Here is a 26,842-nt window from a genome sequence, read left to right as displayed (position 1 = left end):
GAGACCCTAAACTTTATGACACTCTTTTGGAGGGCTTGGGGGAGTGAACAGGAACTTCATTGGGAGTTGGGGTGTGGGGGATCTGATTAAAAGCCTCACTTGGCAGCTGTTATCCAGTACCATGTTATCCAGTACCATTTTCCCAGATGAGAGTGAAACATAACTGACTATATTCAAATATAGCCAGTTAGGTTTCAAAGTTATCCAGCTATGGATACCCAGATGACTTTATTTAAGATACTCGGCAGGATGTTTATTCCACTGAATATCCCAGATAACCTATCTAGCTAACTTTAGCTGGCTAAGTTATCCATTTTCTGATTATTTTGAATATTGGCCTCTTTGTTATTGATTTAGCATGCTCCAGCAACCACAGACACCACTGCATGAAATTTGTTGGATATGATAACAGATGTTGGAGTAGAATCACTAGACCTCCCTCACTGCCCTGAGAAAAAGCAGAGAGAATCTAAGATGGCAGAATACATGGCTCAACTTTATTAACTGTGAATTCAAAGGGAGAATGACCTGAGTGAGCTCACAGCAGACTTCTGGAGTACATTGCAAGTAGCAAGACCTTTATACTCTTTTCACACAAAGTTGGCTATATACAGCTATGTGCCAGATTTCAATTTTGCTGTTTTGCTTCAAACCTTGTGAGTTTCAATAATTTCTATAAGTAGGCAATACATGTTTCAGCTCAGCACATCTGCAGAGAATAGAAAGAGGCTACACATTTTTAATTAATCTTTCAGACCTTGTTTCAGACTCCTTCACATAGCCTGGCTGTCTTAGTTCTTAAAAACATCCAATCACTCTTCATCCAATCACACGAGGCCAGACTGTTATGACTCTGCACATACCTCCGCAGCGCAGGAGCCGCCGACCTTCACAGCAGGAGCCGTGGACTTTAATCTTCAGCGCGGCATGGAGCCACGCCTATTGGGACCCTTTTGCAGCAGGGAGTGCCGCCTACGCCTTTTGCAGCAGGGAGTGCCGCCTACGCCCTCTTCAGCTTCGCGGCCCGGAGGCCGCGGTCCTCGGGTGCCCTTGCGGCATGGAGCCACTCCCCAGCCTGCCTTCTGCGGCAGAGAACAGCCTCTGACATCGGGGCCAACTTCTCGGCCCAGCCCTGCTTCTCCGGCATCAACGGCAGCATGGCTGCTCTCCATGGTTCTGACTTCCTCTTCCTATTTCCTCCTAAGGTGCTGGCCATGCCTCCTGCATAGATTTAAAGGGCCATGGCCGGAAATGCCATGGGCCCCAGCTGGACTCCTCCCAGGGCGTTCCTGATCTACAGCCCTATATAGGGCCCAGCTTCCAGTCCTTAGTTGCCTTCACAAGGAGTTAGTTCCTTTCCAGGACTTCTTGTCTTTACTCCTGCTGGTATTTCCTGTTCTTCGTAGGATCCCTCATCATTCTTCATGTTCCTGGTCTCTTCCTGATGTCTCATGGTCTTTCTGATATCTTGTGGTCTTCCTGATGTTCCTTCCTGATGCCTTGTCTCCGCTTCTGCTTCCTGGACCTTTGGTTCCTCATCGCTACCTTCTCTGGCATGGCATGTCATGTCGTGTCTCGTCACCTTGTGGCATGGGCATGCCTTCTCGTTTTGCAGCACTAGTCTCCGGAGGGTCATCTTCACTTGAAGCCAAGTCTCGTCTTGGTCCCATGTTTCATGCCTAAAGCCAAGTCTCATCTTGGTCCCTTACCCTGGAAATCATCTCAGCCCTCGGATGTTCTGGTGGCTGCTCTGTCCAAGCCTAAGACTCTGATTGAACCTGTGCCATTCCAGCATAGTCTGTGACCAGCCATGGGCGGCTGTGTAGGACGTGCCTTGGTACAGGCTTCTACTGAATCTTCGCCATGTTCCGGCTTCAATTACCACGTAGTCGTATGGAGTCCGCTTCGCTCTCAAGCATGGTCCATGACCAGCCCATGGGGTCCGCCTGTGTCGGTGGGCTGTGTAGGGCATGCTGTGTGGCAGCCTCAAACCAGTACTTTGTTCCTAATCCTTGATCCTGAGTCTTCGTGCTCAAGCTTCTTTTCTGAGTCTTCACATCCCAAGCTTCTCGTCTGAGTCTGCACGCCCCAAGTCTCCTGTCTCAGTCTTCATGTTCCAGAGCTGTCATGCGTCCTTGTCTCCTGTCCAGCCTGCTGCCATTGCCGTTCCCAGCAGCAGGTCCAAAAGGGCTTGGAGTAGTCAGAGGACCACTCAGAGACCACCCAAGGATGGTTGGTCTCACTGAGGTATGCAGGTCAGCAGGGGCCTGGGCTTGTCCTCAACCCAGACACAGATTTGTCTCACCAGCCTCAGTGTTTCCCTGGAGCTCCTCTCTGGGTTCACTGAGGTCCAAGGGCACACATCTCCTATTCTCGCGCAGCAGCTGCTCATGGCATCTTTTGCTACATCTAGCCAAAGCCTGTGTGCACCTAACAGTTTGCAAAGGCCTCCTAAAGCCGCCGAGCACAACAGTTTGCAAAGGCCTTTCAAGGCCTCCCTTCACATAACACAGACTAGTGGATTGTGCACACTAAACAGCAGATGTAGACAGAGATCAGCAAGCTCGCTTATATCACTCCTTGTATACCTCTATGCTGACCCCAGCCTGCCTGTATTCTCTGTCTCCAGCATTCTGAAAAGCATTCCCTGCTGTGGTCTCGGCCTAACGAGCTGATCAGAAGAACTCTAGTGTGCTCCTGAGGTGACAGACAGGTTCTCCCTCCCTCAGTTGAGTCAGAACTCCTGTTGCTATTAGCAGAGTAGAGACCTGCAGATAAGGTATGGGGGGCTCAGTGGTGACAGCCATTGTTCACTCCCTCTGTTGATCTGGTGAGAACCAGGGAGCATCCAAGGGAACTTTCCTCTCTTCTCCTGCTCTCTTTTCACACAAAGGAGTACACATACACACACACACACACCAGCTACTTTCTTTTATGCTCCTTCAATTTCTTGCGCTGTGTATTTAATAAAGTTAAAAAAAGATTTGGGAGAAATGCAAGGCAAATGACTGCAAGTCAGAGCTGCTGAGCGGCACTCACCACAGCAGCAGGAGCACAGGATAAGTCATCAGAGGACAGTTAGAGGGTCTGACAGTGAGAGAGGAGTTTGTTTTCAGAAGACTTCTGCCACAACTACATTTTGGGCTTGGCCGAAGGGGAACAAGATAGTACTGCTGAGGGAGCACAAGAGAAAGATCATGCTGTGCACACATGTAATTTGAGAAGGATGCCCTAGTTCAAGTATGGCCTAGATAGGGGATGTTATATGTTTTTCCTCCTTGGCCCATGATTAGCAAACTTCTTTAAAAGGTTGCCAAATAACTGGGGCTAGTTCTGTTGGCTCGGTACTGGCCTCATCAGTCATGGTATGCGGGCCTGTGGTGCCTGCTTTGCGACAAGCCTTTGTGGCTTCTGATTCACAAAGAGCTCCTTTGACAGGGTCCACTGTTTCACGAGGATCTGGACCAATTTTGTCTTATGATTTGGCCTTTGAGAGGGTACGATTAATGAAGAAAGGTTATTCTCAGGCCGTGGTGACTATAATACTAAAAGCTCAGAAATTCTCCACTTCCTTATCTTATGTGCTGGTTTGGAGAGTGTTTGAGGACTCCTGCTCAGGGCAGCAGTATGTCCCTGGGACTATGCATGTTCCATGGATTTTAGACTTTTTGCAGGAAGGCCTCTCTAAGGATTGTTTTTTAATCCCTTAAAGGTGCTGCTCTCTCCTGCTTTAGGGGTCGTATTAATGGTAGTCTGCTTTCTTCTCATCTGGATGTTTCACAAATTTGAGAGGTGTTAAACATATGAGACCTCCTCTCTGAATACCACTTCTGCCTTGGGATCTGAACCTAGTTTTATCTTTCCTAATGGTACCGCAGTTTGCTCTTCTTCTATCTCTGTTCGGCTACTTACACTAAAGACAATATTTCTTGTAGCCATTTATTCGGCTTGGAGGGTACCTGAGTTGCAGGTGCTCTCTTGTAGAGAGCCTTTCTTATTGATTACAAAGGAAAGAGTTGAGATTCATACAGTTACCTCCTTCCTTCTGAAAGTTGCCTTAGAGTTTCATTTGAATCAGTCAATTTCCTTGCCTTCCTTCAGTAGGCAGGTTGATTCTGAGGATTATTCTCTCCTTCGTCCCTTGGATGTGAGGAGACAAATGTTTGCAGTAGTTAAAGATCACTAGTACCTTTCAATGCTCTAATTAACTTGCTGTTGTGTATGGTGGAGAGCGGAAGGGTGAAGCAGCCTTTTGGACTGCAGTGGCATGCTGGATTAAGGAGGTGATTATGGCACTTTATATGGATGTTGGCATCCCCTTGCCAAAGCAAGTGCGGGCTCATTCCACTACAGCACACACTGTTCTTTGGGCAGAATTGTATTTAGTATCTCCTTTGGAGATTTGTAAGGTGGGGATGTGGTTGTCCTTGCATACCTTCTCTAAGCATTATCGCCTTGATGTTTTGGCTTGAGGAAAGACCTCCTGTGCATTGGCGGTGTTGCGTGGAGCTGCAACAACATCCCACCCTAGAGGGAGTAGCTTGGGTCAGGCCAGGCCAGACCACTAATCTGGCCTGGCCTGGCCTGACTGGATGAAGAGGAAGATGAAATTACTATTTACCTGATAATTTCCTTTCCTATAATACAATCAAACCAGGAAAGAGTCCTAATCACCTTGTTTGCAGGTAGGAAAGTAGAATGGTAGATCAGAAGAAGTATGGGTTTATCCTTTCTACAGGTGAGTGTTTAGGATTTCTTCTTGAGAATTCTCTTTCAACCCTATTTGCTTGTTCTTCTGGAAGTCCACTAGTTATTGTTTAAAAAAAAGGGAGGATGTTTTTAATCTGATGTATTTGATACTGGGTGATACTGAGCTTGTCCACAGACAGCTTGTTACAGAAATACTGGCAGGCAGTTGTCAGCACAGAGGTATATAAGAAGTGACATCATCAAGCCTCTTGATCTCTGTCTCCATCTACTAGTTGGCATCCATAATCTACTAGCCTGGCCTGGTCTGACTGTATTAAAAGGAAGGAACTTATCAGGTAAGTAGTAATTTCACTTTATCAAGCTGACTAGTAGTATTGATCTGCTATTGGGAAAAGAGGCACAACCTAGAATCAAATATTCTACCAACTTTCACAGAGATATCTCCTTAAACTTTAAGAACTTAATTAATTTAGAGGATTTTTATATTCATCAGGATATGGTTAATTCTGACCTTGTTACCAGATTTTTTGGTACCATGTCTTCATCAGGTTTTTACCAAATCATAGATTCACCAACTCATCAATCTGGCTGCATTTTGAATTTAATTTTTACCTTAGAGTTGGAGAACTGTATAATATCTATTAATATTATTAAGGTGGTATACGTTTCATTACTGGACCACTTCCTTATCTTTGATGTTCTGAATAGTGCTAATTTTGAATCTCCACCTGCAGCTTTTAAAAAATACCATCCTAGTTATTTGATCAAAACTGAAAGGTTTTTTTATTTTTTTAGTAAAAACTGCAAGATTTGGAGGAGCTTTTTAATAAGTCCGTGGATGAGATGCTTGATATCTGGAATTCAAAGATCTTTCACCCTATAAAATGGAAAATCTTTTCATATCAGAAATGTTCCCCACGGTTTCATCTGGAATTAAGCGATATGAAAAGATGTCTAGGACATTTGGAAAAGAACTGGCAGAAAATGTAATCTATTTCCAGTAATTCTCTTTGGAAACAGTATTTCAGAAAAAATGATTATTTGACATGCAGATTGAATATATTTTAAATAAACCATGGCAATGATATTCTACTGTTAAGATTCTATTGAATTTTACAAAGCAGAAATCTCTCACAGCAACAGTAGCATGCATGATAGCTTGGTAGAATATTTTCCTACTGGTAAAACGGATGATATCAAACAATTCTTATTATCATTTACTGCCTCGGGTGGCAATGATTTGTTGGTGTCTCCTCCTCTAATTCCATTGGATGATTCTTTATTGTACATCACTACGAGTCTCTTTATTATAAATGTGATTAATGAAATTAATAAACTAAACTAAAACTAATTACAGGAAATTAAAGACATGGGATGCCTTTCATTCTTGTAGCACTAATGAAATGGAACATTTTATGATTTCTCTTAATATCTCAAGTGAACCACTTGATCCTTGTCTGATCTGGCTGCTTACATCTTTGAGATTGGAGCTGAATAAAGCAGCCACCAGTTTGGTGAACTATTCATTAGATTAAGGTGTAATCCCTGGTCAGAGGTTCTCATTGAGGAGTCCACAGGCCACGCTCAATTTCAAGGGCTTTAGATATCCAAACTTCCCATATAGTTCTTAAGGGTCTCAGTTTTCAAAGATTCCCTGTTGGGAGAGGGGGGGGAATGATCTCCAATCTCCTAAACCGAGAAATAACTTATAATAAATAAATAAATACATTCTGATTTCAGATCCATGAATGGCTCCTCTCTTTATACAACATATACAGTCAGACAAAATCTCCTAAAGATATGGATCTGACAGGAAGAAAGTCAGACATATTTCTTGCTTATTCCATAAATACAAATTATATGAACGGCTGATGCTGAATCTTTAATGAGTAGACAAATATGTAACCTGAGTATAGTAGAGTAGTTTTCACCATGAAAAATCTACAAGCCAATTGCATAACCTAATTCAACCTACTGAATATGGTTTCAAAAGAGGCCAAAATACTGGAATTATGGTCATTGACCTAGTAGCTGCCAATGATAGAGTGAACCACCAACTCCTTTACAAAATCATAGAAATGACAAAAGATCTATATTTTACAGAGCTGATATGATCTCTAGTTAAAAGCAGTCATTTCTTTGTCAAACTAAATGGAAAGCAGCGCAGATGGAAGTGAAGATCAATGCTCTCCCACAAGGAAGCATACTCATACCACCGCTACATAACATCTATAGAAATGACCAATCAATTGATTTGAAAACAAAACATTGATCAGTGACAGATGACCTTTGCATATCAACCCCTAAAATTGTGGTTTATGTGGCCTATTTTTTCAATACAATGAGAACAAATTATCATGGTCATTCATCAAAATGTGTTAGGGTGTTATTGTGGGTGTTAGGACCCTAACACCCGCGATAAATCATGTGTAATTTTTCACATCATGAGATGTGAATGCAAATTTTGAACATTTAGTCAAAGGGGTGTTTAACATTGCAAGAGATAGTGTAATGCATGTTTTAATGCTGGAAATAACTACACCTTTTTTCCTGGTGTTGAGCAGTGTGAAGTCCTGGGGGGGGGGGGGGGGGGGGGGGGAGAGGGAACCTGTGGGGGTGGCACACATATTTGTCATCTATTTGTACCACTATAGGAAGGTCAACTGATATAATTCAAGGTGAGGTTTTGGTGGTGTTCTAGGGTTTGGGGTCCAGTTTTACATGCACAGTCAGATGTATGAACAGCACAGATGTATACATCAGTGATGATTTGATGTGATTTGGAATGAGGAATCATACCAAAGATAAGATTTCTACAGTGTACTCTCGCCCTAGCTTGAAGCAGAAATGTCATCTTTGTGTATCTTTCCTCACTCCAAATCACATCAAATCTTCACTGATGTGTACTATGCTGTTCGTACGTCTGACTGTACATGTAAAACTGGCCCCCAAATTGTAGACCACCAGCAAAACATCAAGTTGAGTTACTAGATGACCCTCCTATAGTGATATAAATAGTTCACTAATATAAGAGGCTTAGAAAGAGTCTGTCTCGCTCTCTCTCTCTCAAAACAAGACAATGCCCATGAAATATCACAGGGGTGATAAATTTAACATGTGTTGCACTAAAATACCTATGCAAAGCACTAAAATAGTACATGTTGCAGTAACTAAAAAATGCCCATACCCCTTTTTTTAATCACAGGCATTATTCATGCGAAATTTATAGCAAAATGATGAATCTAGGGGTATGTGCTAACCCAGCAAAAAAAACACAGTGAAGTGCTTTTCATATTTGAATCTCTGAAACATACATCAACTTAACATTACAGTCTTGAAAATCATTATCCCATTGCTCAAACTTAGTTTACTTTGGAGTCACCCTTGATCAAACTCTCATACAAAGAATATATCAAGTAGATAACAGCAGTGAATACTCATAACAACATTCTAAATAAATCCTTTGATTCATAATGGGGAGCTAACCCCTCAACTGAATGAGCCACTGCTTTGATTCCATGTTTCCCCTTTGCTGAATATTATGCATGCCTTTAATGGAAGAGATCTGCACATGTCAAGTATCCTGACCCCATTCTAATGATTGTTGCTGGTGTATCATAGAACATTTGAAGTCCATCTTAAACAGTAATTACCTGCTGACTGGGATTGCTCTCCCTGACATCAAAACAACAGTGGTGAGCAGCACAGCAAGACTAACACAAACTGAAAACAATACGCAAGAGCCATATGATCATCCTGCATTACATAAACAACTGAAGACATGCTAGAGTTTCTTGATCAATAGCCAAGGAGACACAGCCACAGCTGTGGAACAAGAGGCTAAAAGAAATACCTGAGAAATATGAAAATTATATAAGGGGAGTTGCTTTTTGAAGGTTTTGTTTTGTGTGTGCTAAATTGTTTTAGCAGATACTAAAATAATTTTAATGTGTGCTAAAGCCAATCAACACATACTAAAATGGTTTTAGTGCACACAAAACATGTTGGCACTTGTTGAATGAAACAAAACAAACAAAAGCAGATCTAGAAACTGAATCCCTTCCATCTGGGGCTGATGAGTAATGGCAGGAATGGCAATCTCTCAACCATCTAAACACTAGAGCATGATATTTAAAGGAACTAATGAAGATGTGGGGTTACATCACTGGTTAAACCACCTGTGACTGCAGCATTGAACTCCAGAAAAAAACAACACACGCTGAGGGGCTCCATTGCTTGAGACATCTGTACAGTGAAAGATCTCACAGTAAATGAGCTTAAGCACTTGTGAGAAAATAATCAGAAATGTAAAAGGACAGGAAGAAGAAGATAAGACAGCTATCAAAGAATTTAGTAATTTAGCTGTTAAAGCAGTGCGATAATTATAAAATGTTTTTGCTCTTGAAGCTTTTTCTCTCTAACATTAAATTCTGCTATACACACAATTACAAATACCAACTTGCAAGGAACTGCGTTAATGATATGTTATGCTGATGTATTAAATTTCATTTGTATATACAATGCACTGCTGGGGAGGTATCAGCAATCATACTGAATTCCTTCCCGGATGCCATACCAATGCAAGGTTTTACTGTAAGTGAGACTACTGAGTATTTTGACAACAGCATTAATACCAGAGCTCTGAAATCTTATCTAGAAGCAAAGAAGTCAAATTTGGTATATGATGACATAAAAAAAAAAGGTAACAGTGGAACTGAAGAAAACATAAGATAACTCCAAAAAAGCAAGAATAGTGAAGGGGTTTGTTTCTGCAGAGAGTCATGCATTTCCATAGTTATATATGTGATTTACTAATGTAGTGAGACAAGGACAGAAAGTGCAGTCATGCCTTTGCTGATGAATTGGAAAATCTTGCGATCATAAATTCAAGGTTAGTTGGATTACATTATAATCAGGCCAGGTAAAACCATTTGCTGTTACTTATCAGTAGCTGTGAGGGGTGAGCTGTTGTCATTGAAAGATGAGCAAATGTTCTTTGTCTCAATCTTAAATCCTCAATATGACACTTATTTTCCTCAGGATGAATTACTTTGGGAAACACCCTTGTTTGCTTCAGAAATCTCATCTTTGTTTGCTGATAGAGATTACAAAAGTAGTCCTCCTAGTCTATATTTGAATTTGCCAGGCCAGCTTATTCTGATCCAGAATAGGAATGGATTTTAGTAAAGCTTTTGATTCTGTCCCACATAGGAGACTCATGAACAAAATGAGAAGCTTGGAAATGGGTGCCTATCTAATGCCGGTATATAAAAGTTCTTAAATAAATAAATAAGATAGTAGCATGGATTGCAAACTGGTTGACTGACAGTACGTAATGGTAAAAGGAACCTAATCTGAAGAAAGAACGGTGTTAAGTGGAGTGCCATAGGGTTCGGTTTTGGGACCGGTTCTGTCAAATATCTTTGGAATGACCTGGCGGAAGGGATAGAAGGTAAAATTTGTCTATTTGTAGATGATACTAAGATCTTCAACAGAGTGGACACATCTGAAGGAGTAGAGAGAATGAAAAGCGATTTAAGAAAGGTTGAAGAGTGGTTGAAGATTTGGCAGCTGGGATTCAGTGCCAAGAAGTGCAGAGTCATGCATCTGGGGTGCGGCAATCCAAAAGAGCTGTATATGATGGTGAGTGAAAGTCTAATGCACACGGACTGGGAGAGGGACCTTGATGTGGTAGTGTCTGATGATCTGAAGGTGGCGAAGCAATGTGACAAGATGATTGCTAAAGCCAAAAGAATGCTGGGCAGCATAGAGAGAGGAATAACTAGGAAGAAAAAGGAGGTGATAATCCTGGAAGACAGGAGGTGCAGGGGAGATATGATGCAGACCTTCAGATACCTGAAACATTTTAATGATGCACAACCATCAAACCTTTTCTGTTTGAAAGAAATCAATAGAATTAGGGGATATGAAATGAAACTCCAGGGAAGACAATTCAGAACTAATGTCAGGAAATATTTCTTCACGGAGAGAATGCCTGAAATGCCCTTCCAGAGGAGGTGGTGAAGACGAAAACAGTGAAGGAATTCAAAGGGGTATGGGATAAACATTGAGGATGCATAAAGGTTAGAGGATGGAAATAAAAAAAAGAGTTCATTGGGGTAACTGGGGGTATCTTGCTGGTGCGGCAGTTGTTATCCTTAACAAATAAGCCTTGATACTTTTAATGCAGCTCCACCATTGCTCTCTGCTTCAACTGGAATGGGAAAAGGGGAATTGGATTCAGACAGCAACCAACAAGAGCCCCGACTTTTACAGTTTGTGGAACAAATAAACATGGGGGTAACTTGCTGATGTGGCTTTTACTACCCCTAATCACTAAAAGGTAAATTTTAAGACCCGCGTGCGGGCGTCCATGTGCGTGCAGTTTCCAGCACATGCACATGGATGCACCGATTTTACAACATGTGCACGTTACAAAATTCACTACCCATGTGCACACTGGTGCCCGATTTTATATTGGCACGTGCATGTGCGTGCGAATGCCGACTCACGTGCACATTCTCCAATAAAGGAGCAGACTGGGAGGGAACTTCCTAAAACCTCTACCTAACCTGCTTCCCTTTTCCCCTACTAACCCTAATTCCTAAAACCCTGCTAAGTAACCTTTTTTTTTTGTTTGTTTTATAACTTACCTGCTCTCCAGAGCAGTAGCAGGTTACTGGACAGTGCCTAGTGGTGCTGTCCCGGCCTGCCCTTTTTCCCCAAACTCATTCTGCATGTACTAGGAGATATGCGCATGGCCACAGGCATTTGGAAATCCCCCGCAGTGTGCAGCCCAGCCACGTGCACATCTCCCGGTTTTCACGCGTGCAGGGTTTTTTAAATTAGCCCTTAAGCCTGATACTTTTGATGCAGCTGCATCACTGCTCTCTGCTTCCAGTGCAAGGGTTAATGGAAATTGGATTCAAAGAGTATCTGAGGGCCCTGACTTTTATGGTCGGAGAATCTGATAAGCATGAGGGTAGCCTGCACAGTGCAGCAGATATTGCTATAAGCTTGCTGGGCAGACTTGGTGGATCATTTGGTCCTTTTCTGCCATCATTTCTAGGGATGTGAATCGTGTCCTCGATCGTCTTAACGATCGATTTCGGCTGGGAGGGGGAGGGAATCGTATTGTTGCCGTTTGGGGGGGTAAAATATCGTGAAAAATCGTTAAAAATCGAAAAATCGAAAAACCGGCACATTAAAACCCCCTAAAACCCACCCCCGACCCTTTAAATTAAATCCCCCACCCAAATAACTTAAATAACCTGCGGGTCCAGCGGCGGTCCGGAACGGCAGCGGTCCGGAACGGGCTCCTGCTCCTGAATCTTGTCGTCTTCAGCCGGCGCCATTTTCCAAAATGGCGCCGAAAAATGGCGGCGGCCATAGACGAAAAAGATTGGACGGCAGGAGGTCCTTCCGGACCCCCGCTGGACTTTTGGCAAGTCTCGTGGGGGTCAGGAGGCCCCCCACAAGCTGGCCAAAAGTTCCTGGAGGTCCAGCGGGGGTCAGGGAGCGATTTCCCGCCGTGAATCGTTTTCGTACAGAAAATGGCGCCGGCAGGAGATCGACTGCAGGAGGTTGTTCAGCGAGGCGCCGGAACCCTCGCTGAACGACCTCCTGCAGTCGATCTCCTGCCGGCGCCATTTTCTGTACGAAAACGATTCACGGCGGGAAATCGCTCCCTGACCCCCGCTGGACCTCCAGGAACTTTTGGCCAGCTTGTGGGGGGCCTCCTGACCCCCACGAGACTTGCCAAAAGTCCAGCGGGGGTCCGGAAGGACCTCCTGCCGTCCAATCTTTTTCGTCTATGGCCGCCGCCATTTTTCGGCGCCATTTTGGAAAATGGCGCCGGCTGAAGACGACAAGATTCAGGAGCAGGAGCCCGTTCCGGACCGCTGCCGTTCCGGACCGCCGCTGGACCCGCAGGTTATTTAAGTTATTTGGGGGGGGGTTCGGGAGGGTGGGGGATTTAATTTAAAGGGTCGGGGGTGGGTTTTAGGGGGTTTTAGTGTGCCGGCTCACGATTCTAACGATTTATAACGATAAATCGTTAGAATCTGTATTGTATTGTGTTCCATAACGGTTTAAGACGATATTAAAATTATCGGATGATAATTTTAATCGTCCTAAAACGATTCACATCCCTAATCATTTCTGTTTCTAAGTTTCCTACTGCTAAGTTGATGGAAGGTTTGACTCCATATCATGTTACTTCTTGTTTTGTTTTTATTGTGAATCATCCACAAGCATGACTGTAAATGAGACTATTTTCAGTAGTCAGCTGGACATTAAGCATGTTTTATACAGTTCAGTCTCTAGTAAATCTAAAAAACACCTCTGGGAATCAAGCCTTGCATACAAATCTGTATCTGCATCTGAACTGACTGTGGATCCAGAGAACTGATTCATGATTCAAAAAGACCTAGAGCAGTATAAAATTGAATCAATACAGTGTGCCACTGAGCTGCCATAAGGACATTCTTTATTGTGAACTGATTACTGAAAGCAAGTAGAGTAACTTATTACTTACAAGCAAATAGAGTAACTTATTACTTACAAGCAAACATAGTCCATATGCCTATATGTAAAAATCACCAAAGCTAATGATTTCCGAATTATCCCAAACAACTGAAAAGCAGGTTGTTAAAACAAACAAAAAACACACTTTGAAATATCTGTATGCAAATGCCAGAAGTCGAAGAAGTAAGATGGGAGAGTTAGAGTGTATAGCAGCAAATTATGAGATTGACATAATTGGCATCACAGAAACTTGGTGGAAGGAGGATAACCAATGGGACAGTGCTATATCAGGGTACAAATTATATCGCAATGATAGGGAGGATCAACTTGGCGGGGGTGTGGCACTTTATGTCCGGGAGGGTATAGAGTCCAACAGGATAAAGATCATACAAGAGACTAAATGTTCTGTAGAATCTATATGGTCAGAAATCCCATGTGTGTTGGGTAAGAGTATAATGATAGGTGTATACTACCATCCACCTGGACAAAATGGTCAGACAGATGATGAAATGCTAAGAGAAATCAGGGAAGCAAACCAATTTGGCAGTGCAATAATAATGGGAGATTTCAATCACCCCAATATTGACTGGGTAAATGTAACATCAGGACTTGCTAGAGATATAAAGTTCCTGGATGTAATAAATGATTCTTTCATGGAGCAATTGGTTCAGGAACTAGGGATGTGAATCATTTTTTGACGATTTAAAAAAATCGTCAGATACTTTTTAAATCGTCAAAAATCGTTAAGAGTTGCGATACAATAGAAATTCCCCTGATTTATTGTGAATAATCGTAAATCGGGGGAGGGCGGGGAAAACCGGCACACCAAAACAACCCTAAACCCACCCCGACCCTATAAAACTAATCCCTTACCTTCCCCCACCCTCCCGAACCCCCCCAAAACTTTTTACGAGTATCTGGTGGTCCAGTGGGGGTGCGGGGACCAATCTCCCGCTCTCGGTCCATCGGCGCCATTTTGGCTGCCACTCAAAAATGGCGCCGATGGCCCGATAAAAACAAAAACCCACCCGACCCTTTAAAAACGACCCCTTAGCTTCCCCCACCCTCCCGATCCCCCCAAAACATTTTAAAATTATCTGGTGGTCTAGTGGTGGTCCCGGGAGCAATCTCCCGTTCTCAGGCCGTCGGCTGCCACTCATAAAGATGGCGCCAATGGCCCTTTGCCCTTACCATATGACAGAGTATCTGTGCCATTGGCCGGCCCCTGTCACATGGTAGGAGCACTGGCTGGCCGGCACCATCTTTAAAGATGGCCGCTGCCATCGTAAAGATGGCCGGCGCCATCTTTAAAGATGGCCGCTGCCATCGTAAAGATGGCCGGCGCCATCTTTAAAGATGGCGCCGGCCATCCAGTGCTCCTACCAAGTGACAGGAGCCGGCCAATGGCACAGATACCCTGTCACATGGTAAGGGCAAAGGGCCATCGGCGCCATCTTTATGAGTGGCAGCCAACGGCCCGAGAACGGGAGATCGCTCCCGGGACTACCAGGTAATTTTAAAATGTTTTGGGGGGCTCGGGAGGGTGGGGGAAGCTAAGGGGTCATTTTTAAAGGGTCGGATGGGTTTTTCTTTTATCGGGCCATCGGCGCCATTTTTGAGTGGCAGCCAAAATGGCGCCGATGGCCCAAGAGCAGGAGATTGGTCCCCGTGCCCCCACTGGACCACCAGGTAATCGTAAAAAGTTTTGGGGGGGTTCGGGAGGGTGGGGGAAAGTAAGGGGTCAATTTTAAAGGGTCGGGCCTCACTAAAAAAAAATAACGATGTGAATCGGAACCGATTCCGATTCACATCACCACCGATCAGATTTTTTTCCCCCTCTAGCCGAACCCAATCGTTAAGACGATTGGGCACACGATTCACATCCCTATCAGGAACCAACAAGAGAGGGAGCTATTTTAGATTTAATTCTTAGTGGAACGCAGGATTTGGTGAAAGAGGTAATGGTGGTGGGGCCACTTGGCAACAGTGATCATAACATGATCAAATTTAAACTAATAACTGAAAGGGGGACAATAAGTAAATCTGCAGCTCTAACACTAAACTTTCAAAAGTGAAACTTTGATAAAATGAGGAAAATAGTTAGAAAAAAACTGAAAGGTGCAGCTGCAAAGGTTAAAAGTGTTCACCAGGCTTGGACATTGTTTAAAAATACAATCCTAGAGGCACTGTCCATATGTATTCCACACATTAAGAAAGGTGGAAGGAAGGCAAAACGATTACCGTCATGGTTAAAAGATGAGGTGAAAGAGGCTATTTTAGCCAAAAAATCATCCTTCAAAAATTGGAAGAAGGATCCATCTGAAGAAAATTGGATTGTCAAGTTAAGTGTAAAACATTCATAAGACAGGCGAAGAGAGAATTTGAAATGAAGTTGGCCATAGAGGCAAAAACTCATAATAAAACCTTTTTTAAATATATCCAAAGCAAGAAACCTGTGAGGGAGTCGGTTGGACCATTAGATGACCGAGGGGTTAAAGAGGCTCTTAGGGAAGATAAGGCCATTGCAGAAAGACTAAATGAACTCTTTGCTTCCATGTTTACTAATGAGGATGTTGGGGAGATACCAGTTCCGGAAATGGTTTTCAGGGGTGATGATTCAGACTAACTGAACAAAATCACTGTGAACCTGGAAGATGTAGTAGGCCAGATTGACAAACTAAAGAGTAGCAAATCACCTGGACTGGATGGTATTCATCCTAGGGTACTAAAGGCACTCAAAAATGAAATTTCTGATCTATTAGTTACAATTTGTAACCTATCATTAAAATCATCCATTGTACCTGAAGACTGGAGGGTGGCCAATGTAACCCCAATATTTAAAAAAGGCTCCAGGGGTGATCCGGGTAACTATAGACCAGCGAGCCTAACTTCAGTGCTGGGAAAAATAGTGGAAACCATTTTCAAGATAAAAATCGTAGAGCATATAGAAAGACATGATTTAATGGAACACAGTCAACACAGATTTACCCAAGGGAAGTCTTGCCTAACAAATCTGCTTCATTTTTTTGAAGGGGTTAATAAACAGGTGGATAAAGGTGAAATAATAGATGTAGTGTATTTGGATTTTCAGAAGACGTTTGACAAAGTCCCTCATGAGAGGCTTCTACGAAAACTAAAAAGTCATGGGATAGGAGGCGATGTCCTTTCGTGGATTACAAACTGGTTAAAAGACAGGAAACAGAGAGTAGGACTAAATGGTCAATTTTCTCAGTGGAAAAGGGTAAACAGTGAAGTGCCTCAGGGTTCTGTACTTGGACCGGTGCTTTTCAATATATATATAAATGATCTGGAAAGGAATACGACGAGTGAGGTTATCAAATTTGCGGATGATACAAAATTATTCAGAGTAGTTAAATCACAAGCAGACTGTGATACATTACAGGAGGACCTTGAAAGACTGGAAGATTGGGCATCCAAATGGCAGATGCAACATCTTGCAAGGTGTTGCATATAGGGAAAAATAACCCTTGCTGTAGTTTCATGATGTTAGGTTCCATATTAGGAACTACCACCCAGGAAAAAGATTTAGGCATCATAGTGGATAATACTTTAAAATCGTCGGCTCAGTGTGTTGCAGCAGTCAAAAAGCAAACAGAATGTTAGGAATTATTAGGAAGGGAATGGGTCATAAAACGGAAAATGTCATAATGCCACTATATTGCTCCATGGTGAGACCACACCTTGAATACTGTGTACAATTCTGGTCGCCGCATCTCAAAAAAGATATAGTTGCAATGGAGAAGGTACAGAGAAGGGCAACCAAAATGATAAAGGGGATGGAACAGCTCCCCTATGAGGAAAGGCTGAAGAGGTTAGGGCTGTTCAGCTTGGAGAAGAGACGGCTGAGGGGGGATATGATAGAGGTCTTTAAGATCATGAGAGGTGTTGAATAAGTAGATGTTATTTACACTTTCGAATAATAGAAGGACTAGGGGGCATTCCATGAAGTTAGCAAGTAGCACATTTAAGACTAATAGGAGAAAAATGTTTTTCACTCAACGCACAATAAAGCTCTGGAATTTGTTGCCAGAGGATGTGGTTAATGCAGTTAGTGTAGCTGGGTTCAAAAAAGATTTGGATAAGTTCTTGGAGGAGAAGTCCATTAACGGCTATTAATCAAGTTTACTTAGGGAATAGCCACTGCTATTAATTGCATCAGTAGCATGGGATCTTCTTAGTGTTTGGATAATTGCCAGGTTCTTGTGGCCTGGTTTGGCCACTATTGGAAACAGGATGCTGGGCTTGATGGACCCTTGGTCTGACCCAGCATGGCAATTTCTTATGTTCTTAAGCTTGTAGATTTATACATTACAAATACTATAAAGGGAAGTGGAGCCAGCCTGATGGCCCTGCCCTGTGTGCTACCTTGTGGGAGATCTGGATTTAATTCCCAAATCCATTTCTGATCCTTGAAAAGTAGCTGTGGGTTTGGCATGCTGCAAAGCAGCATTCACAAGCCCTGGGATGAGAATGTTTCAACCATTGGACAGTGGTCAGGCAGAGGGTTTCCTGAATACTAGGTTCCAGAAAAAGAAGGGATCTATAGCCAGTGGCCAAGGGATTTTGCTATGAAGTGTCAGGTACACAAGAGGAGACTTATTACAGAAGGGATAAGGAGGAAACCGCTGAGGGAAAAGAAATAGTACAGTACAATAGTAGAAGGAATAGGGTTCCCCAGCATGGTAATATTCTAGCTAATAATGGATGGAACTAAATCACATTATTTTAGAAAGTGACATAATAAATGATATTCATTGAGGGTAATTTTTAAAAAAACTTCTTTAGATAAAGTAGTTCTTTACCTACAGAAAGGGTTCTTTAGAAATGTGCGAGACTGATTTGTGCACACAGCATGCACAACTTTTACGCAGATAGGGGAGAGACTTTCCGGGGGTTGAGTCTGGATGGGGCTGGGACTTAAGGACATACTTTTTGATTAAATTAATATCTTCAGTTATTAATAATTATGGCAAAACCATGAGCACCAAATGAGAAGTATAATTGCATGCATAGTTTTGCTGGGATATTTTCCAAGTGTAACCTCTGGAGGTCATTTTCAAAGGAGTTACAGGTGCAAATGTAGCATATACCACAGCAATTTTCAAAAATCCATAAACACGCGTAAAACCTTTGGACAATTCAGCCCTATGGAGGGAATTTTCACAGGTATTTTATGTGAATAAGTATTAATTTTCCAAAATCCATTTACATGGGTAAAGTTCAATTATGTGCATAAAATCCAGTTTTACTGTGTAAATCCTTTTGAAAATTACCTCATGCCAGCAAACGTAGGCATGACATTATGAAGTTACTCCCTGCATGCATTGGCTGATGGATGATGCCATTCTGCCATTCTGCAGAACAGATGTACACTTCAGGGTGTATATCTACTCCCCAATATTCAATCAGTAACATTAAAGGAAAAATGAGGAGGAAGGAGGAAACTTTGATTACCAAAGTGTATATTTATTAACCCAAAAGCCTCCCTTAAAGAAAGGAGCTATGTAGTCTGAGACAAACCAAAATAACAATAACTAAAGATACTCATTTGCTTATCATGGTATAGAAAATATAAGCCTCAATACCTTTATCAAGGCATTTGGTTCATGTCCTTCTTCCACAAGTAGAAGCTCGGATCTTCCTTTCCTTTCATTGTTCCGAATACCATTTGCAACCTGAGAAGCCTTAAAACGTTCAAATTTGTTGCATGTAGAGCCACACCACTGATAAATGACCTAGAATAAATGTATTTAAAAAATAGCATCAGAATAACATCTTCAATTAAAAAAAACAAATCAAGCCAAGCTGTTTAATGACATGCTTTGTTTAGTTTTCTTGGCTTGGCAGTTGCTTCTTGCTCCTTTGGGCTGCCAGCTCAATCAGAACTGGTTTCTTTTGGACAGTGGCACCATGAGCATTTATTTGCTATGATTTCAACCCCCCCTATTTTTAGATTCCACTTCCAATTTAGTCCCATCATCACAGCAACAGTTTCAGCCATGGACTACAAACTGTGCTTTTCTTCAGAGCCCAACTAATGTGAACCGTGAGTTTGGCCACTAGGCATCACTGTTGAGTAATGAGTGACACTCCTTCGCCTAAAAGGCTGTGAATGCTTTCCCTGCAGCATCCCCAGTTCCAGTCTACCTGAGGAACAGAGGCCTGGCATGGCCTGGGAATTAATCCAAGCCTTTGGCATGCAGCATGGATCACTGACTCCCTGGGCAATGGGCATGTCTCATGAAATGACTTTGTGATTCTTCATAAATCTAATCATGATCAAATAGTGCAGTAAATGCTGTTATAAATTTTAAGACTAGTTTCTTTCAGGTTCTTTTAAAGTAGAGTCATACACTTCATAGCTGCTATTACTAGGATTAATACATATCTTAAGTGTTTAAAAGACTTATTTATATTTATTTACACTTTTGATTTGATGTCCTGCTACATGTCAAAAAGTCCCTGAGTGGGTTACAATAAAAAATAGTACATACAATTATAACTACATCCTAATAAATAATATGGCATAATGAGTGTCAACAGACTCAATAATATAAAAATATCATCCTTCCCCCATACCCCAAAACCAAACTATGCAGTCTCATTCACCTGAGGCATGCAATAATCTTTTCTAACTTTATGCTATATCTTTGTGCTTAGTTATACTTCCTCAATTTAATAATAACTTTTTATTAACTATTCATATTTCTAAAATTGTCTATTTCTTTATGACTCTGGGTTAATAGAAAAGATATAACATAAAAATATAACTATTATCTGGAAATGTGCTAAATAAGAGCGTGCAAAAACTGGGGGATATGCGTGTGGCCAGGCTGTGCGTGCACCGAGCGCATTTTAAAAATGGATCGGCCACGTGTATATCTTCTGATACGCGCCAAAGTGCCAGGCTTCTTGAAAGGGGCAGGCTGGGGGGGGGGGGTCTTGGCAGGGAGGGATGGGGGCCGACCAAGACAGCAGCCATTTGACTGGAAAATGTGAGCACATAGACTAAAGTGCGGGCCTTTGAAAATCTACCCCTAAACGAATAGCAGTCAAAACCCCAAATTAAAAATAACACACAAACATTAATCAACAAAGGCATGTAATAAATACTAGGGGTGGGAAGAAGAAAAATTTTTGTTTCATTTTTCATTTCATTTTTAAGGATTTGATTTTCCACAAAATTTGTTTTGTTAAATGTTTATTTCATTTAAAAAAATACCATACATCAAAATGGCGCCATCCAGTGGGGTGAATTTGCTGAAGTGTATTAATTTTGGCACTACTCCAGGTTGATGACGCATCCGATGCGACTGGGGGGGGGGTGGAAGCTGGCTCGGGAGGAGCGCCGAGTGTGGGGGAGGCCTCCCGGGCGGGAACAAGCACGGCCGGTGCGGGAGCCTCGAGGACCCCAGGTCTGGTGGCCTGCCTTGGAGGGAGAGAGGAGGAGGCTTCGGCAGATGGAGCCCCAACGACAACACCACCCGGCGCAAATGGTGAGCCCCTAAATACACCTATGAGACCGGAGGCAGTGACACTTGAGTCACTATGGGACGTGGTGGCCAGTCAGGGACAATCTATGAAAAGATTGGAAAATAAAATGGACTCTCTGAATTATAACTTTCAACAAAGAATACTTGATATACAGGAACAGGCCACAGAAACTACTAATAAAGTTTCACAGGCTGAAAGTAAAATTCAGCCTCTTCAGGCGGTAAACACCGCAGTTGTGAGAGAACAGGTGGCCTGTTCCAAATGTTTGGAAGTTTTAGAGAACAACATAAGGCATCTTAACCTACGTTTTTTGAATTTCCCTAAAGTAGCTGGAGAAATTCCCTTTATGACATTAAAGAGACTCTTTAGGGAAGGTCTTGGATATACTGAGGAAAATATGCCGTCTATAAATTTTTGTAAATTTCTGAATAATAGAGCTTCCACTATAGGGACTGCTCCTGCTTCAACTATTCCCATGAATTTGACCAGCTTTCTAGAAAATTCAGAAACGGATGTATTAGAAAGAAATAGTTTACTTGTTGCGTTTATTACTGTGCAAGACCTAAATGGAGTGATGCGTAATTTCTTTAGAAAATTTCCTCTAATGTTTTATGGTCAAGCAATAAGAATCTATCCGGATTTGGCACAGATTACACAAATTAGAAGGAGAGAATTTCTTTCTTTAAGGCAGAATGTTGTATCTCTAGGGTATACCTTTACACTTCGTTATCCTTGTAAGTGTAGTCTTAGAAAAGGAGATGAATGTTTTATTTTTTTCCAAGTAGATCAGCTTCGTCAATTTGTAGATGCCCGTAGACCGATTACATCTTCCCCGGCTGACTAGTAAGGGACACTTTAAAGGTATAGTTCCAGATAGTCCTATGTTAATGTCAGGACATATTAATTGATTCCCAATTTTTCTCTCACTTAGTTTTTCTGTTGCCTTCTTACTGTATTTATTTGACTTCCTTGTAAGTTGTATTTACATAATCAATAGGTACTAATTACATAAAATGTGCCTAGTATATTCTAAGTTCAAGAAGAATCTGGATATTTATTTTGTTTCTTGTAAAGGAAAAATGATGTTACTTTAAATGTATTTACTTTTATTTCCAGACGTCTGTAATTAAACCTAAAGTATAATTTCTTTTATTGTTTTGGAAAATGATAAATAAAGAATTAAAAAAAAAATGCGGCTAACCCATTTAGACGGATAACTTTCCTGTTATCTGTCTAAATGGGTTTTGAATATGTACCCCACTTTTTTAGGATAAGAATAAATTCTGTAGCACAAAGACTTTAGACAACAGAACTATTCTGTGCTTATGGAATGACATATTGACTAGGAAAATCTGCTGAGTGCTGATTACACAAATTCAAGTTTTCATGAGTTATCTTGCAGCAAAAATGGACCAGAATGTTTTATATTTATTATACTCCTGAAACAGCTGCTCTGCACAGCAACTGCTGCTTTCAAGCAGGAACAAATCCACTATTATTACCCAGTTACAGCTGGGGAAAGTGGAAGATAAGGAAAATAACCTTTTGCTTTGCTCATTGTCACAAGATAATCAAGAACATCTTATGACAACAGTTATAGCCTCATGCACAACAGTTATAGACTCATGCACCTTTTCCTGTGTTTTAAGCTGGATAAATCTGCATTGCTACATCATGAATATTCCTGCCTCTTTTGTGGAAAACTTGTGGAGTTTAGTTCAGTCCTGTAGATTTATTTATATTTATTTATTTATTTTTAGATTTTTATATACCGGTGTTCCTATATGAAATAAAGATCACATCGGTTTACATTGAAACAGAACATGAAAATTGCCAAAAGGCATTACATAGAACAAGGTTATGAAACTTGGAACAGTGTACATAAGTTCAAAATTTAACAATAACGTTGTAACATTGATGACCAAAAGATAAAGGAGAAAAAAAATTCTTGGATTCTTTGATTCTTGGATTCTGTCAGCTGGCAAATTCCTGGGCCATATTCAGGAATTGCAAGCCTTTAGTGGCATCAAACTCTGCTCCAGGACAGGCAAGGAACAAGTCCAATGCACTGTATTTTGCCTACCTCACTAACCCTGCACTTTCTAATATAGTTTTGACTGAATTAGGATGAAATGTCGCATTGAAAGGTAAACAAATCTTTAAAATAAAAGTCAATTAAGCTTGACGTTTGCAGAAGAGTGACAAATGAAATGTTTCGCCATTCATATTGAATTCCCTTTATGCAGCATGGCTTCCCAGCTTCTGTCCCCTTTAACTTTTGTTCTCTGATGTACTGAAGGCCACCTTCTGCAGCTGTTCCACCTGTCTTATTTTTGCCTTGCCAGCTTGCAGAGAATGATGGTCTAAATCTTTTCAATTGTGTATTTAGCCGGAAGGCTACAGAAGACCTACAGTCAAATTGAATAAGCCTGCTAAGCAAAGCATAAAAAATAGTAGGTATTTATGTATGTATTTATGTATTCATAAGTATCTGATATTCTGCCTTTTCCTAATGGTAGGCCCAAGGCAAATTACATAAAATAACAAGACAGTGAGAGAATAGTAATGAATGCATACAGATATTTACTTTAATATTTCTGTTCCGCCTTTCCCAGCTGATCAGCCGTTTCAAATTGGATTACAGCATGGCAGAACATGAGAGGTTACATTACAGTTAGATATGCTACACTGATGTACAGATATATTAGGTCAAAGGTTAGAGACATTACATTAAGGTGTTACATTACAGTGAAGTAAATTAGAGAGAGGCAGATTAGGTCAAAGTACAGTGAAGTATGATATACAGATATGAAGTGGATGGCAAGTAAATAGATAAAAAGTAGGATACATTAGGCAGGAAGAAGGAACTGAATGCACTGTGTTTAAATTGCATCTATATCAGGGCTGGGCAATTCCAGTCCTCGAGGGCAGCAAACCAGTCAGGTTTTCAGGATATCCCTGAAGTAGATTTGCATGCAACGGAGGCAGAGTGCATGCAAATCTCTCTCATGCATATTCATAAGGGATATCATGAAAACCCAACTGATTTGCAGCCCTCGAGGATGGGAATTGCCCACCTTGATCTATATGGTAAGGAAATAAGTTAAACACCAGTGGTGTGAGAGATGTTAAGAACCAATCAGATAGAGGTAGCAGGGAAGTGGATGCACCTTGTGAAATTCAGTCAGGAAAACTTCCCAGCGGGCAGGTTCTAGACTAGAGGATGAGACTCTGTTGTGGAATATAGGGGAAGATCTAGCTTAACAGCCAAACTTTGACTTTTTTTTTCCAGATGGTGAGATAATTTTTACAGGTGCAGCATTAAGAGATAACTTGTTCCATATTTTAGGGGCAGAGCAGCTCAATGAATGGAGTCTCATACAGGTTAGTTTAGCTGAAACCAGTGGAGGGGAGGTTAAAAGGACCTATTAGGAGGATCAAAGTTTCCTTGGTGGTGATGTAGGAGAGCATAAGTTGGGAAAGATATTCCGTAGCCCATTGATTCATGCATTTAAAGGCAAAGCAAAATGTTTTAAATTGTATCCTGTTCTCAACTGGGAGCCAATATAGCTGTTGGCATAATATGGTCAGTGGATTGGCTGTTGCCATAATCTGTAAAAACGGGAAGCACTTGAGGTTGCATTGTGCTATTCCATGGAGCAAAGAGTTACAGTAGTCAATGCATTTGGTGATCAATGAGTGTATGATAATATCTAGGTTGTGTTTCTTGAAATAGTTACGGAGTTGACAAATCTGGCATAGGTACATAAAGGAATTCATTACCACTGCTGAGATGTGGGTTTCCATTGTGAGATGCTGGTCAAGTTGTACTCTCAGACTATGTACAGAGAATCTTTAGGTTGCAAGGGGTTTCCTGATAAGGAAGGTAAGGTTTATAGAGATTAGAATGCCTTTGTCGAGTTAACCAGAGGTATTTTGTCTTAGAGAGATTGTACTCTTGCCCTAGCTTCAGAGCAGCTAGGTAGAGAGTTCTTTTGCCCAGCTTGTTTGAGAGTACAATGTACAAATCTCTTTGTATACCTTTCCTCACTCCAAATCACATCAAATCTTCACCAATGTGTTCTGTGCTATTCGTACCTCTGATTGTGCATGTAAAACTGCCTCCCAAACCCTAGACCACCACCAAAGCCGTATAAAGAGCCTCTCTCTCTCTCTCTCTCTCTTGAAGCAGTCCAAACTGTAGAAATGCCTGTCTGGGCAGCTTGCAAAGTTAAAATATTGTAGGTGTGATAAATTTAACATGTGTTACAGTATCTCAAAAATTACCCTAACTATGCCTCTTTTTTTTTTTTTAATTGCGAGTGCTATTCCTGTGAAATTTATTGCCAAATGATGAATCTAGGTCTGAGTTTCTTATAGTCATGCATGTCTCTTCTTCCTAGCTACAGCATAACCACTGGAATGTAGTAATTAATGGGCAGCATACAGGGCACAGATAGCTAGACTCTGCTTTGTGCTGCATATATAGTGCACACAGTATCTCCTCATCTTTCCCCTCCTTCCAGCTTTTGTTTAATCCCCAGCCTGAATGAGGTAGGATGTGCATGCCCTGGATACTGGATGTGACTTACTCTGAGTGTGGAGAGAAGCTCTGGCAGCCACATGTGGTAGCCAAGGTAACTAACCAAGCCAGCTCCTCCCATCATACCAACTTTTCCCTTCTCCTGCACTTGAATATAGAGGGAACTTGTTCATTGTGATGGATTTATGTGTATCTCCATCCCCTCCCTCCTTTGTTTTAAAAGTTGAAAAAGAGACTGGTGGTACTTTCAATGCTTCCACAGCTCTTCTTTTGACCAAACAAATCCTCTCTAACGGGCCGATACAGTACACTGCGCTCCGGCAGAGTGCACTGTTACCCCGTGATTGGACGTGCGTTTTGGACGCGCTAGCTTTACCTCTTATTCAGTAAGGGGTAATAGCGCATCCAAAACGCGCGTCCAACCCCCTCGAACCTAATAGCGCCTGCAACATGCAAATGCATGTTGATGGCCCTATTAGTCATTTCCACGTGATACAGAAAGTAAAATGTGCAGCCAAGCCACACATTTTACTTTCATAAATTAGCGCCTACCCAAAGGTTAAGTCAGAGGGAGCGCTTTTCTGTGCTCCCTCTGACTTAATATTATGGTGATATTAAGTCGGAGGTCCCGATAGTTAAAAAAAAGTAAAAAAAAACAGAAAAAAAAAATTGAAATAGGCCCGCACTCGCGGGTCGAAAACCGGATGCTCAATTTTGCCGGTGTCCGGTTTCCGAACCCGTGGCTGTCAGCGGGCTCAAGAACCGACAAAATTGAGCATCGGCTGTCAAACCCGCTGACAGCCGCCGCTCCTGTCAAAAAAGAGGCGCTAGGGATGCGCTAGTGTCCCTAGCGCCTCTTTTTACCGCCGGCCCTATTTAAAATAAATTAAAATACTGAATCGCACGCACAGGAGAGTGGCCTGTGTGCGCGCTCCCGCGTTTTTACTGTATCGGCCCTTAAGTCTGCTCTGCCTGTCCTGTGGAGCGTGGTGAGCCACACATTCTGGTAAGTGTAGGTATGCCTTGGGCTTGAAAAGTTTGGAAAGCACTGTGCTAAGCAACAGGGCCATTGCTAAGAGACAGTCATTGAGATTAGTGATAGCATCAATTTGATCAACCCTTTTTTGTTGCAAAGTAAACAAGAAAATTGCTAAAAACTTCAAAAATTGAAGCCTGATTATAGTGGAATATTGTGTAATTTATGGTGTGTGTGTGTGTGTGTGTGTGTGACTGTGTGTGTATGCTGGAGGAGAGGACTTTGGAGAGTTTACAAGTGCAGTTATCATAGGGCCCCTATATATTTCCTTGTTATAAGCATTGGATCACTCCTAATGTAAGGCCAGGTGTACAAAATGTTTTTTTTCCCATTTAGGGTGTATGCAAAAAATGTTCAGAACATCTGGCCCATGGCTGTACAGTTAAATAGTATATTTAGGTTGAAAGAAGGTCAGAGGTTCATCATTCTTTCTATATAATCATTCTCTTAAGCACACTTTGCATGTCTGTATGCTGATATAAGAAACAGGAAGGGGAAAAACCAAAAGAGTA

General features: G+C 41.7%; 1 protein-coding gene across 1 annotated transcript in view; it reads right to left on the bottom strand.

The window, feature by feature from the left end:
- SCIN (scinderin) overlaps positions 1-26,842 on the bottom strand; it is a 267,968-nt gene that overhangs the window by 160,886 nt on the left and 80,240 nt on the right. The window contains exon 4 of the mRNA XM_029588987.1: positions 18,843-18,992. Coding sequence (XP_029444847.1) covers positions 18,843-18,992 — 150 coding nt within the window. The remainder of the gene's footprint in view (positions 1-18,842; positions 18,993-26,842) is intronic.

This window comes from Rhinatrema bivittatum, chromosome 2, assembly GCF_901001135.1.
Source record: "Rhinatrema bivittatum chromosome 2, aRhiBiv1.1, whole genome shotgun sequence".
In the NCBI taxonomy this organism is placed as follows: domain Eukaryota; kingdom Metazoa; phylum Chordata; class Amphibia; order Gymnophiona; family Rhinatrematidae; genus Rhinatrema; species Rhinatrema bivittatum.
The sequence above is the reverse complement of the archived record's forward strand: the minus strand, read 5'-3'. Positions and strand labels throughout refer to the sequence as shown.